Raw genomic sequence first — 15,538 nt, forward strand, 5'->3', positions numbered from 1 at the left:
ATTGTAAGTAGATATTTAATATGGTTATTTTAAGAAATGGCTCATTTGGCTGACATTTTGAAAATGTATCGCTTTGTGTTGAGCCAAGTTTCACCATTTTTACTTAAATTATTTTTACTTAAACTTTTATGGTCTGTGACTTGTATTTGTTGCATAGATAAAGTATTTAAAGTGGTCTACATATTTTTCTCTGCCTCTCTAAGTTTTAAATTTTGGATATCTATCGACTTCTGTAAAGTTCGTATTCGCAATTTTTTTACAATTGAATTGAAATATTGATTTTTAATGTGTACACATTAAATATAGCTCGGAAGTATCCGAACTATTCCGATCTCTACAGGTATAGCCGAAATTGACCGTGTGATACGGCTCGGGAGGTTCCGATCTATACGGTTATAGTCAATGTCGGTCACGTGGTGCAACTCGGTTTTCCGATATTACCCGAAAGTTTGAAACCAGGTATTGACTGTTGCGGTTCTTTCAAAACGTGTGATATTTCGTGCGATATTTACCGCAATGTCAATAGTATATTGGTGCTTTCATGGATCAGAACCATCATATAAAAGCACCCTATTCACACATTGTATGTTTTATGAGTTTCTGATGGTAAAAATTACAAGAAATACAATTTTAAATCATCACTTCGCCAGCATTTTTAGCTGTATCAAGCTAATTATATGAGTTATCACTATTGAACACTTCTTCAATTCCATTCCATGTCAATACTTCCTGGTTGATAAACGTAACTTCCTGGTTGTGTATGCAATGAAAAGTTACATTTTATCTTATGTTGTTTGTATTCGTGTGATTAAATAAAATAATATTTTTGATAATCGATCAACATCGGAAAATATATCCATCAATTTATCAATAGGCGATTATTATGCCCGGAGACCCAGTCATGACCACTGGCCTAGTGTTCACCTTTTGCTTAAGCGGTGTGGTCAGTTTGACCTTGAATGACCTCTATCCATGCCCCATTAACAGCATTACAACATCAGATGACCAGTTGCTCTACCGGAATGATGATGGCTATTCGGAAGTAATTAACTTTACTTTTCCGTATTACAACTCAACACAATCTTTGACTTATGTAAGTATATGTGATAAATTCAATCATGCCTGTCCCTATCATTTCCTCATGAATTTTTTAAAACACATAATAATTTCATAGTGTGAACTACTATGATACGTTAATATGAGAGGATCCGTACAAAACATGCCGCCTTCGCCTAAAACCCATTAAAGAATTTACCGCGGAACAAAGTCAAAAGCGTGAAAAATATATAGTTCGTACTAAATGACCTTTTACAAGAGTAAATCGGTGAGAGGCAAAATTTCGAGTAATATTTTATTTTCAGACATTGTGAAGTTCTAATGAAGTGATTGCGCATGCGCCAGGTACAGACGTGTTCTCCAGTGCTTGAAAGAAAAAAATGTCATAATCGGTGCAAAATCATCTTTTATTTCCACCATCCAGTCTTCAATATGGTCTAAGGTCGTCAATGAACTTTCAATCAACGATCCTGTGCATTGTTATTTTGCATGGAACATAGATGAGCCTATATAACGGTGATACAAAAAATCCACACAGAAGTCCAATCATGACTGCCGGCGCCATCTTTGAAATGTTGGTTATTTAGTGTAAAAATTTTCTGTCTGGATATATATATAAGTAGAAAACCTTCTTTATCTTGTTCAGTTTTTTCGTTGTAGTATGTACAAATGAGTTTGTCAAAATTAGATAAAACTATCGAGAAACTCGGGAGAGAACTTTTGACGGACGGTGGAGACACCAACATCAAACCAATCCTTATATCTGATAGTAAAGGGTTTTCCCTGAGAAATTCTTATATTGGGGCACGCTTTCCGCTCGAGCTTTGGTGTATCCCGGGCGCTAGGACCAAGGACCTCGTCGACCTGATAAGCGAAAGACTTTCCAAAGCTGTGTGTAGGCACAAATCAATAATATTGTATTTATGGTCAGGAACATGTGACATTGGCTCCAAATCTGGCAAATACATTTGTCTACGTGAACCAAACTCTGACATAGTCGTAAATACAATAGTGGACGAGTACCATAGGGCAATTTCCCTAACAGAAACATACGGTAACAAAGTGTCATTATGTCTAATAGATTGCCCCACTTTTAGTGCCGCGACATGGAATCTATCCAAGGGACTACCAAATGATCCCGATGATTTATCGACAGATGACAAAGAAATAACCAGACAAGTTCGGCTATTAAATACGTACATCGAACAAATCAATCTTAGTAATAACCAAACGAACCTGTTCCTGTACAGTCATATGGTTAATAGTCGAAAATCATCAAAACGGCAAAAAACCAGGTACTCGATAAATATAAAACTCCTGCGAGATGGTGTTCACCCGGGCGTGAAGTTGGCGACTGTTTGGACCAACAAGATTTTGTGTCACGCTCTTAATATCAAACAAGACAAGCTCAATGAGCAATCCGTCACATGTATAATACCTACAAAGCCAGAAGATGTACTTGTTCTTGGTGTGAGCTCGGAGGAGGACTGTGACTTTTAACTAACGTCCACTGATAGGAGTTGATGACAGTAGTTTTGTTTTTCTGTACACACTGCAATCCATAACTGGAAAGTTTTGAGTAGGTGGGTAATACCCGCCACCATTATATTGCATTATATTACATTATATTATATTATATTATATTGAAAACTGAAATTAATACTTTTGTGAGTGCATTATTTGTCAAACTAACCAGTCATTACTCTATATGTCTAACTATGTACCAGCTTTAGATAAATCCAGATAAAGGATTGTGACCTTATTTAACTCTATACATCTATATATTGTATATTATTCGTGTGTAGGTGGGTTTACCTGTCACCACGTTACTCCCTGCTTGTTGTATATATATAACTGACTTGGATACCTTAAGTCACTTTCTATTCCTCTCTATTAAATAATAAGGTAAATGAGTGTACTACATAAATAGCACATTGATAATCGATACTCTTGCATAAGGAATATTTTGACATATACTAATCTGTAAACATGGTGACACCCAAAATGAGTTAATAATGTACATGTTCCACTAAGTAGGTGGGAAATACCCGCCACTCACTGATTACGACCTATTTTTGTATTCTTGTATTTGCTTGTTTATAGTTTACATAAATATTTTACAAGTATACACAAATTTATACATACTAGGACTGTGCTGTATCAGTATCTGTTGTAGGTGGGGTTACCTGCCACCCCTTACTGTGACCAGATCTCTGTATGGATTTTTGTACTATCAGTAACCATAGTTAATGTCCAATGTTTTTGGAGACCATTACACATGAAGTGTAGGTAGGTTTCGACCTGCCACAATCAAGTGCTAATTACTAATTACTACTTTATTTAAATCTGTAATATTCGACATCCTGATCAACATATTTGTGGTTTTTTGTCTCTCATCAGTCCAACAACAGTACCTGTTTGTCAATATCTATATAATAGCCTAAAACATGAGTTGGTGAGGATTAACTCGTCACTCTGCTAGTCAAATACAGTTATTATTAATACTTACATTCACAAACATGACGGACAAACAATCAGCTTTACCAGTGAGACCGGTGGACACAAAAACAGACAAAATCCCAAAAGGGCACGACAAGGCTCTGAGAATGAAATATGTGGGCGCTGTGATTCAAGGCTTGATACCAACTCAAAAGCTCTTCGCTGTTATCTATGTGAACAGTATTTTTGTCAGCGTTGTTCGGGTATCTCAGATAATATGTACAGTTGTATAGTAAATGGTGAACTTGAAAATTTCCTTTGGACGTGCTCAACATGTGCCAGGTTACAACCAACATTGATAGGGATGGGTTCAGACCTAAGGAAACTCTGTGACAATACCAATCACCGTTTCAACAAAATTGAGTCTCGTTTGGATAAACTTGAAATAGACCGTAAGGATCAATTTGAATCTGGAATGAATAGTATCAAAGAAACTGTGACATCAGACATTACAAGAGATTTCAAAACACAGATACAAGAGTTAGTTGATGAACGTCACAAAGAGTTAGAGGAGCGCAAGAACAAGAGACTAAATATCATACTGTTCAATGTCCCGGAAAAGACTGACCAGAACAACATGGACAGGAAAACCAATGACCAGAAGGATATAGACGATCTGACACAAAGCCTAATCGGTAAAAACATCAAAATTACCACTCAATTCAGAATGGGAAAGTACAATTCTGCCAAGACCCGACCTCTTCTTATAGTAATGATAGAAAAGTCAGAGAAGAAGGCACTCCTTGAAAATGCTCGACATATATCGGATAAGGCTCCGACTCGTTTGAAAAAGGTTATCCTGAAAAGTGACCAAACTAAAACACAGCGAGAAGAAAGAAAGAAAAAGAGAGAAGAAATAGGAGCACCTAAACACCCTCCCTCTAATAGTGCTGAAACAATACCAAAAGATATAGAACTGTTTACACCGAGACGTCAATCTAAAGGCACTCAAGGTAGAGAAAGACTAAACCTACAGTCAAGCAACACAACAAAGGGGCCCAGGACTACACTTCCAAATATACCTCATCTCCCTAAAGGAGTTATTACCAAAGAATCCTTAGACACTATATCCATCAGCCCTATAGATCCAACTATGGCGACAAGTCTCTCTAACCATGATACCTCAATGTCAGATGATCTATACTCGCAAGAGACACTACTAGATCATAGAGATGACGTAACCTTCCCATATATGGAAACATCAACCTTCGGGGACACAACAGGAAACACTACAGTAACTGAGGTCACAGATGATGAACCAACATCACCAACAGTAGAGAGGGCATAGGAAACAGATTTTACCCATTTTAACCGCTACCAAGGATTGGCAAACCTTAAAGTTTTATACAGTAATGTGGACACGTTAACACTATCAAAGAAAACTGAACTGGAAGTAGCAATTAAAGAAAAAAACCCGGACATAATATGTGTAACGGAAATATATCCAAAATATTCCCTTGATGTCGTCAACAACCAGTCATATTCTATCGATAACTACAGTGTTCATTTTGGAAAATCTTCAAACAAGAGAGGTGTGGCCATTTATATTAGATCATCTATTACCCATGACGCAGTAGACATTAATACCACCTTCGACGAATATGTTATTTGTAGAATAAACCTAAGAAGAGGAGATAATTTAGCCATATGTTGTATTTATAGAAGCCCTAGCAGTAATGAAGATAACAACAATAAACTAGTAAATCTACTGGAAAGCATCTCTAATGGTAACTTCTCTCACATATTACTGGTGGGTGATCCGCAAAACTGTAAAGAAATCGACTGGAATACCAACACAACCTCTGTAGGTGATGCACATATCGCCACGAGGTTGTTGGAGGTAACAAGGGACTGCTTTTACACCCAACATGTCAAAAGACCGACAAGAATTAGGGAGAACCAGATTCCATCTTTACTCGACCTCATCCTAACAAATGAAGAAGGAATGATTACAAACATCAAGTTCAATCCAGGTCTAGGCAAAAGTGATCACCTAATGTTAGAATTTGACATTTTATGCTATGCTGAAATCCTGGAACAAAACATCGATAAACGCAACTTTCTTAAAGGTAATTACGTATCTATTAACAAAGAGTTGGCTGAACACGCATCAGAAGATACTACAAATATGGATGCGAATGAAAATTGGACACACCTTATGAATATTTTATCTACCAGTATTGAAAAACATGTACCATTATACAAGAGGCGATCCAATGATATCCGCAAACCATATATCAATAAAGATGCAATATCTGCTGTAAAGAAGAAACACCAAGAATGGACAAAGTATCTCCACTGCAAAACAGAAAACAACTATCAATCATACAAAATTGCCAGGAACAAAGCCACAAGACTGTTGCGATTATCACAAAGATCTTACGAAAAATCCATAGCTGAAAACATAAAGGATAGCCCAAAACTCTTCTGGAACTATGTCAGATCAAAAACTAAGACAAAATCTACCATCACCAGAGTCAATTATCCAAATGGAGACCTAACAGAAACAGATAAAGAAACAGCCGAAGTTATGAACGATTTTTTTGTCAGTGTATTTGTGGAAGACGGGAATACCAATTTACCCCCGTTACCCAGGAGGAATATAACGAGTCCACTGATAGATTTTGAAATCACGGAGGAAATAGTACTAAAGGCACTATCTAAGCAAAAAACCAAATAAATCACCTGGTCCGGACGGAATTCACCCGAAACTTCTACTAGAAACAAAGGACATCATAGTAAAGCCTTTAACCTCACTTTTCAAAAAATCAATTGAAGAAAGTGTAGTGCCAAAACAATGGACCACAGCAAATGTTTGCCCAATACACAAGAAAGGATCAACAAAGGATCCAAATAACTATCGTCCTATTAGTCTGTCATCTGTACCCTGTAAAATCTTGCAGAGGATAATACGTGACAATATCCATGGACCACCTAAAGATCAACAATTTACTGTCACCAGAACAACATGGATTTACGCCAGGCAAGTCTTGCACGACACAGCTCCTGGAGGTATTAGAACACTGGACACAGGCCCTTGACAACAACAACAACGTCGATGTTATTTATTTGGATTTTAGTAAAGCCTTTGACAAAGTGTCCCATAGACTCCTCATATACAAATTAAAATCCTATGGAATTGGAGGCAAAATTCTGTCATGGATTCAACAATTTCTGTCAGGACTACAACAAAAGGTTATTATAAATGGAACAAGCTCCAAAACCAAAAAAGTAAAAAGCGGTGTACCTCAAGGAAGTGTACTCGGGCCCATACTATTTCTAATTTATGTCAATGACATCCCAGAGATAGTGAATTGTGTTACCAAACTATTCGCGGATGATACCAAATTGTATTCAAAAATCAACACATTACAGGACTGTGAAGAGCTACAGACAAATATTGACAGGATCTCCGATTGGACTGACCTCTGGTTAATGAAACTAAATAAAGAAAAATGCAAGCATATGGATATTGGGAATATCCCCATTAACAGACAATACACCATAAAGGACGGCGACAGCAGAATACGACTTGGGAAAACCAACAGTGAAAAAGATCTGGGAGTCACAATAGATAATACCCTGAAGTTTACAAATCAAGTGAATAAAGCTTCAACAAAGGGAAACCAAATCATGGGTATCATTTTTAGAACTTTCACTTATCTAGACAACCAAACTTTTAAAACACTGTATAAGACTCTGGTTAGACCTCATTTGGAATACTGTTCTGTCGTTTGGTCTCCCTGGATTAAAAAAGATATAAAAACCATCGAAAACGTCCAACGAAGAGGCACAAAAAGACTAGTAAACCTCAAAGATCTCTCCTATCCGGACCGATTGAAGACCCTGGGTATCCCAACACTGGAATATAGAAGACTGAGGGCCGATATGGTGGAGACCTTCAAAATTATCAACAAAATCGATATTGTTACTAGTGAGAACATGTGTACTGCAATGAGACACACAGGTACAAGAGGTCATAATAAAAAACTCTACAAGAAACCCTTTCGTCTCAACTCGGCAAGAAATGTTTTCAGTAACAGGATAGTGGAGTCCTGGAATTCTCTCCCTGTTGATGTGGTCAATGCTGAAAACCTGAATATTTTCAAAAATAGGCTAAACAAGCACTGGAAAAACCACGTCACGAAGTTTTCACCATCAACCTAGGAAAGACATTATATTATACTTAAACCTAGGACATGCTATTAAGGATTTAAGCAATCTTTTTAATATTTTACCATTATTGTAAATATCACTATACATCTTTACAAGCCGTTTGTGGCTTTCCAATGATGTTGGACTGATGAGAAACTGATGAGAAATGTGGCTTCTTTTATTTTATTTATTTCAAGTTATACATTATTACAGTAAAAGTACAAATAAACAAACAATCTTGGAAAGTTTTGCTGCATCATAATTACTTTCGGACCTGTTCATTAATCTCCAGATATACCCATCTTTGTCATTACGTATATGGTGGTCACTTATATTGGAATTTGATACTTTGTAACATTAAAGTGAGTTCTTTATTTCTCATTTTAAGGTGAACACAAATGGAGATATTACATTCAAATTTCCGTTGTCCTGGACTCATCCTCCAGTGATTTCAGCAAATACCCATGTACAAATCGCTCCATTCTGGGCCGATGTAGACATCATACGGTACGGACAAATTTGGTACAAACAGAGTTCTACTACATACCTCCTTAACCGAGCAGAGTCAGAAGTACAGCAAGCGTTCCCGGACCTGAGAAATTTCCATCCATCATCTGTGTTAACGGTTACATGGAATAAAGTACCTTATCATGGAGGACCTAACGATGAGGTATTCATTATTGAGTAACAGTGTTGTGCTGGTGATTTTCTGTAACTATCATTCTTTATTGAAAACACCTAAACGATATGTATTAAATAGATGAGTTATTTTCATCGTTTTCGTCTGTGATGCATTCGGTCGTTCTTACTTCCTAAATAACCTACCTCGTAGTTTCGTTCTGCAGATTCTCACATAATTCGCTTGGTAGTAGACCTTGGAGTTTCGTTCTGAAGATTCTCACATAATTCGCTTGGTAGTAGACCTTGGAGTTTCGTTCTGAAGATTCTCACATAATTCGCTTGATAGTAGTCACTTTGCCCACTCAACACATTTGCTCACGACAGTAGTGTAATATTACCTATATTGCTTTTTATTGTCTGTATCGAGAAGAAAATCAAGTTTGACATCAGGTAATATGCAACACATCTTCGAAAATGCAGGTTGTTTCGGGTATATTATAAAACATATCTTATTTGTGTGCTTTCCAGATGTGATTTTATTATGAAACCACTTCACGAAAAAATATAACTTATGTATTACATCTTTTGTGTTGGGAGAGAAAAACTAGAGGAAACACTTATTGTGATTATTTATGGAGACTTATCTGTATTATTTATTGCTTGACGTAAAGATGCCTTTGTTCCTTGGGATTGTTTATGCATGTGTTTCTTCAAGAGCAATACATTATCATTACTTAGAACTAAGTCATTTTCAATACGATTCTTTTCCTGTTTTGATAATAGATTGAATTATTTTGGTTGAAACTGTATTTACATATTGTCGCATACATGCAATTGGATATTGGAAGCAGAGCAGACATTATAAACCATGTGGATAAACTTTTATGTTAATACCGTAAACACGTGTTGGTTTTTTACGCATATTACATTAACGTGCTACTAACGGTCGGGGACATCTATCTCACTGAACATGCCCGATCACATTAAACTGACAACAGGCGAATCAGTCGTCCCACTCCATTTATGCTGAACGCTGAGGAGGCTAAAAAAACACTTTTAATAAACCATTGTTTGTCTTGGCAAGGAGATATAACCATGACCCTTACAAGGCGAGTGGTCAGTTCCAGGCCAACATTGAGACAGTACCAAAGGAGATGTTAGAGAGAGTAAGTGCAAGATGATATATATGATAAATTTGAAGAAAAGCCATATGGACGAAATATATAAGAAAAAAAACCAAGAACGACTGACTAGTAACGTACATATATTAAAGTTTCAGGCACTTACTATATGCTATTTTGCAGAGAAATACCTTCCAGGTAGTGCTTACAACGAATGGTGTACAATCATTTGTGATGTTCCATTACTTGAAGTTAGACTGGGCAGATAACGCGTGGGTGAGCGTGATTTTTATATATGTTTAGTCTTGTAACCAATTACATGTACCAGCCTGAAGGTTTCTTTTCACAATAATATACTTTATTGGTAGATAATGGGTTTTCCTACTTGGATTTCATACTAAATGCGACTTTCTGATTGGCCAATTTTTATACCATTTTGAACAAGAAAAAAACCGAGAATGGCGCAAAAACCCCGACTTTACCGTAGAGACACATTGGCATTGCGTAATGATTAGTATAAAGAATTTTTATATATCAATGGCATACCGTTCGCAAAAAAGTATCAAATAGAAAGAAATACAATCATATTCTTATGAAATTCGACAAAAATGACTTCATTGCTTAAGTAAGTAATCATTTACAATTGCCAGGTTGGATTTAACGCTGGAGATGGTGTGACTAATTACACTATTGAAGGATCGCCGTCCGATGACATCGTTAACCTTGTAACCAAATCAAATGTTGGTGTTCCAGGAAAGTTCCTTTTTCGCGTCGACGGATATGATATAAAATTCCCATACCGAAATATCACCGCTAGTTATACAACAGGTATGAATATGTAGACGATCATATTGTGTAAGTACTACTGAAATGAAGCAAACAATTTCTAGCTTGATAAATATTTTATGTAAATGTAATAATTGTCTGATCAGAATATCATTTCTTTATCAATTAAGAGAATGATAAAAATCGATATTTTTTTTGTATAATTCTCAATCCGTATATGGTACTTGAGAAATATTTTACTTCGTTGATTATGATTTTAAATCATTTATTTAAAAAAATTCTCTTCAACATTATTGCAATGAATATGATATATGATTCAACTGTGTTTAATATTGGTTCTCGCGCATGTCTAGTGTTTTGGTGTTTTGTTTTGGAATTAATTAGTTTATAAAATGATGTTTACGCCTTCTAAGATATTACGATAATTACGTTGGGCGGCAAGATAGTGTTGATGTCAATTTCATCACTTGATATTCAAAGTCATACCCCTGTGGAAGTCAGTTACGGCATGTCATATGATTATATGACGTTTAATGCTTTCCCTTTGAGTTGCAAATTCATGATCATAATAGTTGAGGCTAATACTGACAAATAAGGTAGGTATCAATCTTTTTTCTTCACGTTTTGAGACTACAAAGTTTTCAGGTCCATGGTGAACGGTATGTTATGCTTTACCATATAAACATCTATCTAATGTAGTTATTTGTTGACGTAGATATGTTTTGGTGTAAAAATGAAACATTATTGATAACTTCGCGATATGTTGTTTTCTCAGTCTCTTCACCTTTCCAAAATCAAAATCAAGTATGATCGTTTTCACCAGATGTATGGGCGATTACTGGACGACATACACAACATGTATTATGTATAATGATGGGGTGTTGCTCGATAACTTTGGCAGAATGCCTCATTGAGGTACATTATAGCTTTCGGCAGAAGGCAAGAATTCCCATTAACAGAAAAACAAAGTATATAACTATTCCAGTATCCCACCAAAGACAAACAAAGTAATGAAGAAAAGTAATACTTAAATCAAATAAATTCAAAGTCGCAAATGCAGGAAAATTGGAAAGCAATATACAAATAAAATAAATTGTAATGGTCTAGTGCTGGCAAAATGACAGCAACGTTAAGTTTTGACCATATAAATGAATATTGAATGGTTTAATTTTGATTTTTTTTACTAATACCATTCACATAGCTCAGTATTTGTTCTGTTTCATTTGTTCAGGCAATGTTGACATATCAGCAGGATATCCAATACTGGATTAATTGTCTAACTATAGAACTTACTGCATCTGCTTGTCCATGTATTATCCATATGACAGCATGAACCATTATCACTGACATGGCGAATCCCCTAATCGTACGATTGACAAAACCATAGCAAGCACGGCGACATATCTTTTAACATTTAAGACCGTGGCTAGAATTGTCTATAGATAAAGCGCTAATCTCCACATATAAACATGCGTCACAAGATTGCAATACGCCTTGATATATTCCAAAGCCCTTGCAGAATTTTCATCAGCAATTATAGAGATGATGGAAACAAATAAATAGTGATGATGAACAAACTCCCGCTTGTCCTTTAGTGCGCTATGGATTTTATTCTGCATTCAAGTTGAAGTCCTCTTAACTCTTCCCATGGTACATGGCCGGTAGTTTGAGTGGGGACATATCCGGGGCTCAAAGGCGGACTACGCGTCTTGTGGTCAATCATGAATACTAGAACGTACCTTCCAGGCCCATTAAATTTCTGAATGACTGAATGAGTGGCACATCAAAATGCGACAATAAAATGTTATTACAACTAATTTAACAAAATTTAGATACTCCATGTTGTGCAACACTTCGTCATAAATTTGAAAATAATACAGCTCGTCATATGTTAAATAGAGGATACATGAGTGGCTATGTACTGTAATACGGAATTTATCAAACGAATTCAATAATTTGATAAGGCGAGTGGCATATCAACTTATTTAACGAGTTAAATAAATTTCATATTACATAGCCCTGTGTATAAGATTTTATTTATCACATAGCTTTTATGCATAGAAATATAAGCAAAAACTTTTCATTCTGTCTGCATTTAAAACGGTAGTAACCCGGCTTGAATGAGTCTTTTCCGTCTACCGAGATACTCGTACGACGTCATAGATTGGTTATGACGACATAACTACCTGTGACATCACGATAGTGCGATTACACTCGTACGTGTGTCTAACGATATTTATGACATGGCTGAACGAGTCAGTTATGTAATAATCATGCTTTTAATTTAAAATATGCTTTGATATGGACAATTAACAGCAATGAATACGATACATGTAGTACTTTTAGTCAAACATTGGTCTTATAAGCTACAATAAGGTAAACAGCTTTATTGTCGCGAATTAAAATGTTTGGCGAATAATTGTATAAAATGTATATATGAGCGGGCATTTATTTGCATTCAGGTATCTTTGTTTCAGTTTACATTGTTGCTAATATACATTAGGATGTGGACATTCCGAACATCAATGTGTTTAACATTTCAATGATTCACATCACATTGGATAGCTGGTGTGGTCGTTCTTCTAATCTATTTTAAATTATCATTTTTCGGCATCGACTTAACTTCGCGTCTACGACTTTTTCACGGGTATTTGATTTTGCGATATAGACAAATATTTCTCTTATACGAGTGTACTACTGGTTTATCCCATACAATACTCCCATGTCACCCGAGGCTGTATTACATGGCTACGCTTTACAGTATTTTATGATTTAGAATATTAGTTTTATTGACCTACATGTGTTAGTATGGACATGTCGTCTGCTTCACAGCAGGGCACATTCAAAATGAGGAAGTATCAAAAGTAACATAGGAAAAATAATTAGTTATTGTTCCGAGACAAAGTATTCTATATCTTGAATGTGAAAAACTTTCCCTGCAGGTAGCTAGATAGGGCGTTACAGTTGTACCTGCGGCCCCTTTTGTGACTAAATTTAGGATATTATCTTTTCTCTTTTTTACTTATTAGCTTTCCTCTTCCTGATGTCTCCCTTGGCACTGCTTCACTTTTGGCGCTTTATAGAAAGCTGTCAGGGTTAGGATATAGCATTGTATTATCATCTGATGTTTGTATGGTGCATATATGTATATAAATTTATGCATGCTCTACATAAAACTCGACACAAATGTGTGAATTGAAAATGGCCATCTTATAAAGATGATAACATCTTATATAAGATGACGGTTTATTAAGACTATACCATGTTATATGTGTAAAAATCACATGAAAGTTATCAAGTAATACATACACAATAATGGAATGGTCATGACAACATAATAATTAGTACTCCCTATTTAATTAACACATACATTGTAACTGGGGACTGTAAAAATGACCATTCCAATAAACATAGCTGTTCTCTTTCAAATAGATAACAATAAAGATAAAAAAAATAATAATAAATCTATTACAAAATATTTGCCCTGTTGTGGGGATTCGTCAGAATTACGCCACAAAGTGAAAATGCTGACAATTAATCATGCACTAGCGAAAGAGTCAGTAAATCATGTAGATAGTGGAAAAGTAATGGGAATGACTAATGTATATAATTAATCCATGTTATGAATATCATTTTTGTTTTCGCGGTACGTATGGTCAGTTTGACCCTAGATGACCTGTATCCATTCCCTCGAGACAATGTGACGACGGCAGATGACCAGCTGCTCAATAATGACATTTGGTGGACATTCGACAACAATTTATTTTTCCTTTCCATATCTCAATTCAACACGAACCTACGCATATGTAAGTACGGGAATTTCCAGTTTAATGACTCACCATTTTAAACCATTGTTAGGTTATCCGATAATTCTTATCAAGAGCTATGCAGCAAACAAAAGACTCACGAACTAATCTATTCTAAAGCAATATTTTATCTAAACTGCCATTGTCAAGTTGCTTTATGGTGTGCTTATCAACACATTGAGCTACATGTATAATAAAGAATTGGGTCTCCAGTTACTCTCGATGTGCACAGTTTACTATTTATACATTATTGGATGATAAGTCACAAAAAGGATTATTACACATTATTATTATTATTACAGGTCTTCAGAGTTTCCAGCTTTAATTATTAATACAATGATTATTCCTTGATATTTTAAATCAAATTTGTTTAGTTATACTAAACATATTAAGCACAATTATTTTCAAGCCATCAAATTTAAGTGCAGAATTGGATTTTGAAACGTTAAGCGGAATCATTGAAAATACGTGAAATCACAATAGTTATTTATTTGTTAATGTCAAGTAGAAAACATAATTTGTCCTATAATCTTTTAGAGCATACTTTAAAGCGCGAAAAGCAAAAACGATGAAAGTTTACGTTTGACTTGTATAGTATTTAGAGTTACTGCTTGTTTCTAAACTTTATAAATTAAATGTCCTTTCTTAGCAGAATCTTTATTGCTACTTTCATTCAATAGTGTTGTTTATTGATTGGTAAAGAAACTTGCAATTGTAATGTGTTATCATATATTATAAGGATTTGTAAACACCATTTATTTTTGTGTTTCCAACAGTGATAGTATCGTTATCAGCAGATACGGTGAGATTTGGTTTATCTTTAATCATTTTTAATCCGTTAATAAACGGTAAGTAAATCTCCACTTTCAAGGTAAATATAAACCATATGGAAAGTCCGACGGCAGTGAGGAGGTTACATCGGAAAATACTAAATAATAACAAATTGAAATGCCCTTCATTCTTAAATTTTGTGTACGTTTCAAAAGATTTGGAAATTTTCTGATGAAAACTATCAATTTTCAATCTGTTTAATGTAGTGTTAATCTACATGTATTTTCATTTCAACAAATTTTATTGCAAATAATATGCAAATGGATTTGGCAACAGGTAAAGCCTATATTAGCCATCTCCACACAAATCCGGTATAGTACAATTATCAACAAAAATATTAAAACATTTAACATTAACATTTCTACATGTATGTACTTATATCTTAGCGTGTATTGTAAACTTAATCATGTCAATAAAGTAATTATTGTCGTTAACCTCGGTCTATACCTGAATCTTATCGAGAAAATTAGATATTGACCGAAGATGTAGTCCAAGAAAATAATATTTACCGCAAACGAAGTCCGAAAATAAATTTTGGTTTTTCGTATGTCGACAAATTCATGTATTAACCTCAATTGCATTTTTGTCAAATCTCATATAGATAACTTACGACCCAGTTTAGGGTTTGTGAAGCCTTTTCAAATGATAGTTGGTTGTTATTGA

General features: G+C 35.2%; 1 protein-coding gene across 1 annotated transcript; it reads left to right on the top strand.

Moving 5' to 3' along the window:
• Positions 1–755: 755 nt before the first annotated feature.
• On the top strand, positions 756–10,327 carry LOC138320162 (sushi, nidogen and EGF-like domain-containing protein 1). Its single transcript, XM_069263213.1, has 4 exons — positions 756–1,093; positions 8,099–8,394; positions 9,638–9,728; positions 10,103–10,327. Exons 1-4 carry the CDS (start codon positions 884–886, stop codon positions 10,292–10,294), a joined length of 789 nt encoding a protein of 262 aa, XP_069119314.1. The 5' UTR covers positions 756–883; the 3' UTR covers positions 10,295–10,327.
• Positions 10,328–15,538: the final 5,211 nt, after the last annotated feature.

Source organism: Argopecten irradians, chromosome 1 (assembly GCF_041381155.1).
Source record: "Argopecten irradians isolate NY chromosome 1, Ai_NY, whole genome shotgun sequence".
Lineage (NCBI taxonomy): Eukaryota > Metazoa > Mollusca > Bivalvia > Pectinida > Pectinidae > Argopecten > Argopecten irradians.

Excerpts from the sequence above, each read along its gene's own strand:
- LOC138320162 (XM_069263213.1), top strand. The coding sequence starts at position 884 with ATGCCCGGAGACCCAGTCATGACCACTGGCCTAGTGTTCACCTTTTGC. Across the intron at positions 8,395-9,637 it reads GATGAGGTATTCATTATTGA|AAATACCTTCCAGGTAGTGC; the intron begins GTAACAGTGTTG and ends TATTTTGCAGAG. Across the intron at positions 9,729-10,102 it reads ACTGGGCAGATAACGCGTGG|GTTGGATTTAACGCTGGAGA; the intron begins GTGAGCGTGATT and ends TACAATTGCCAG.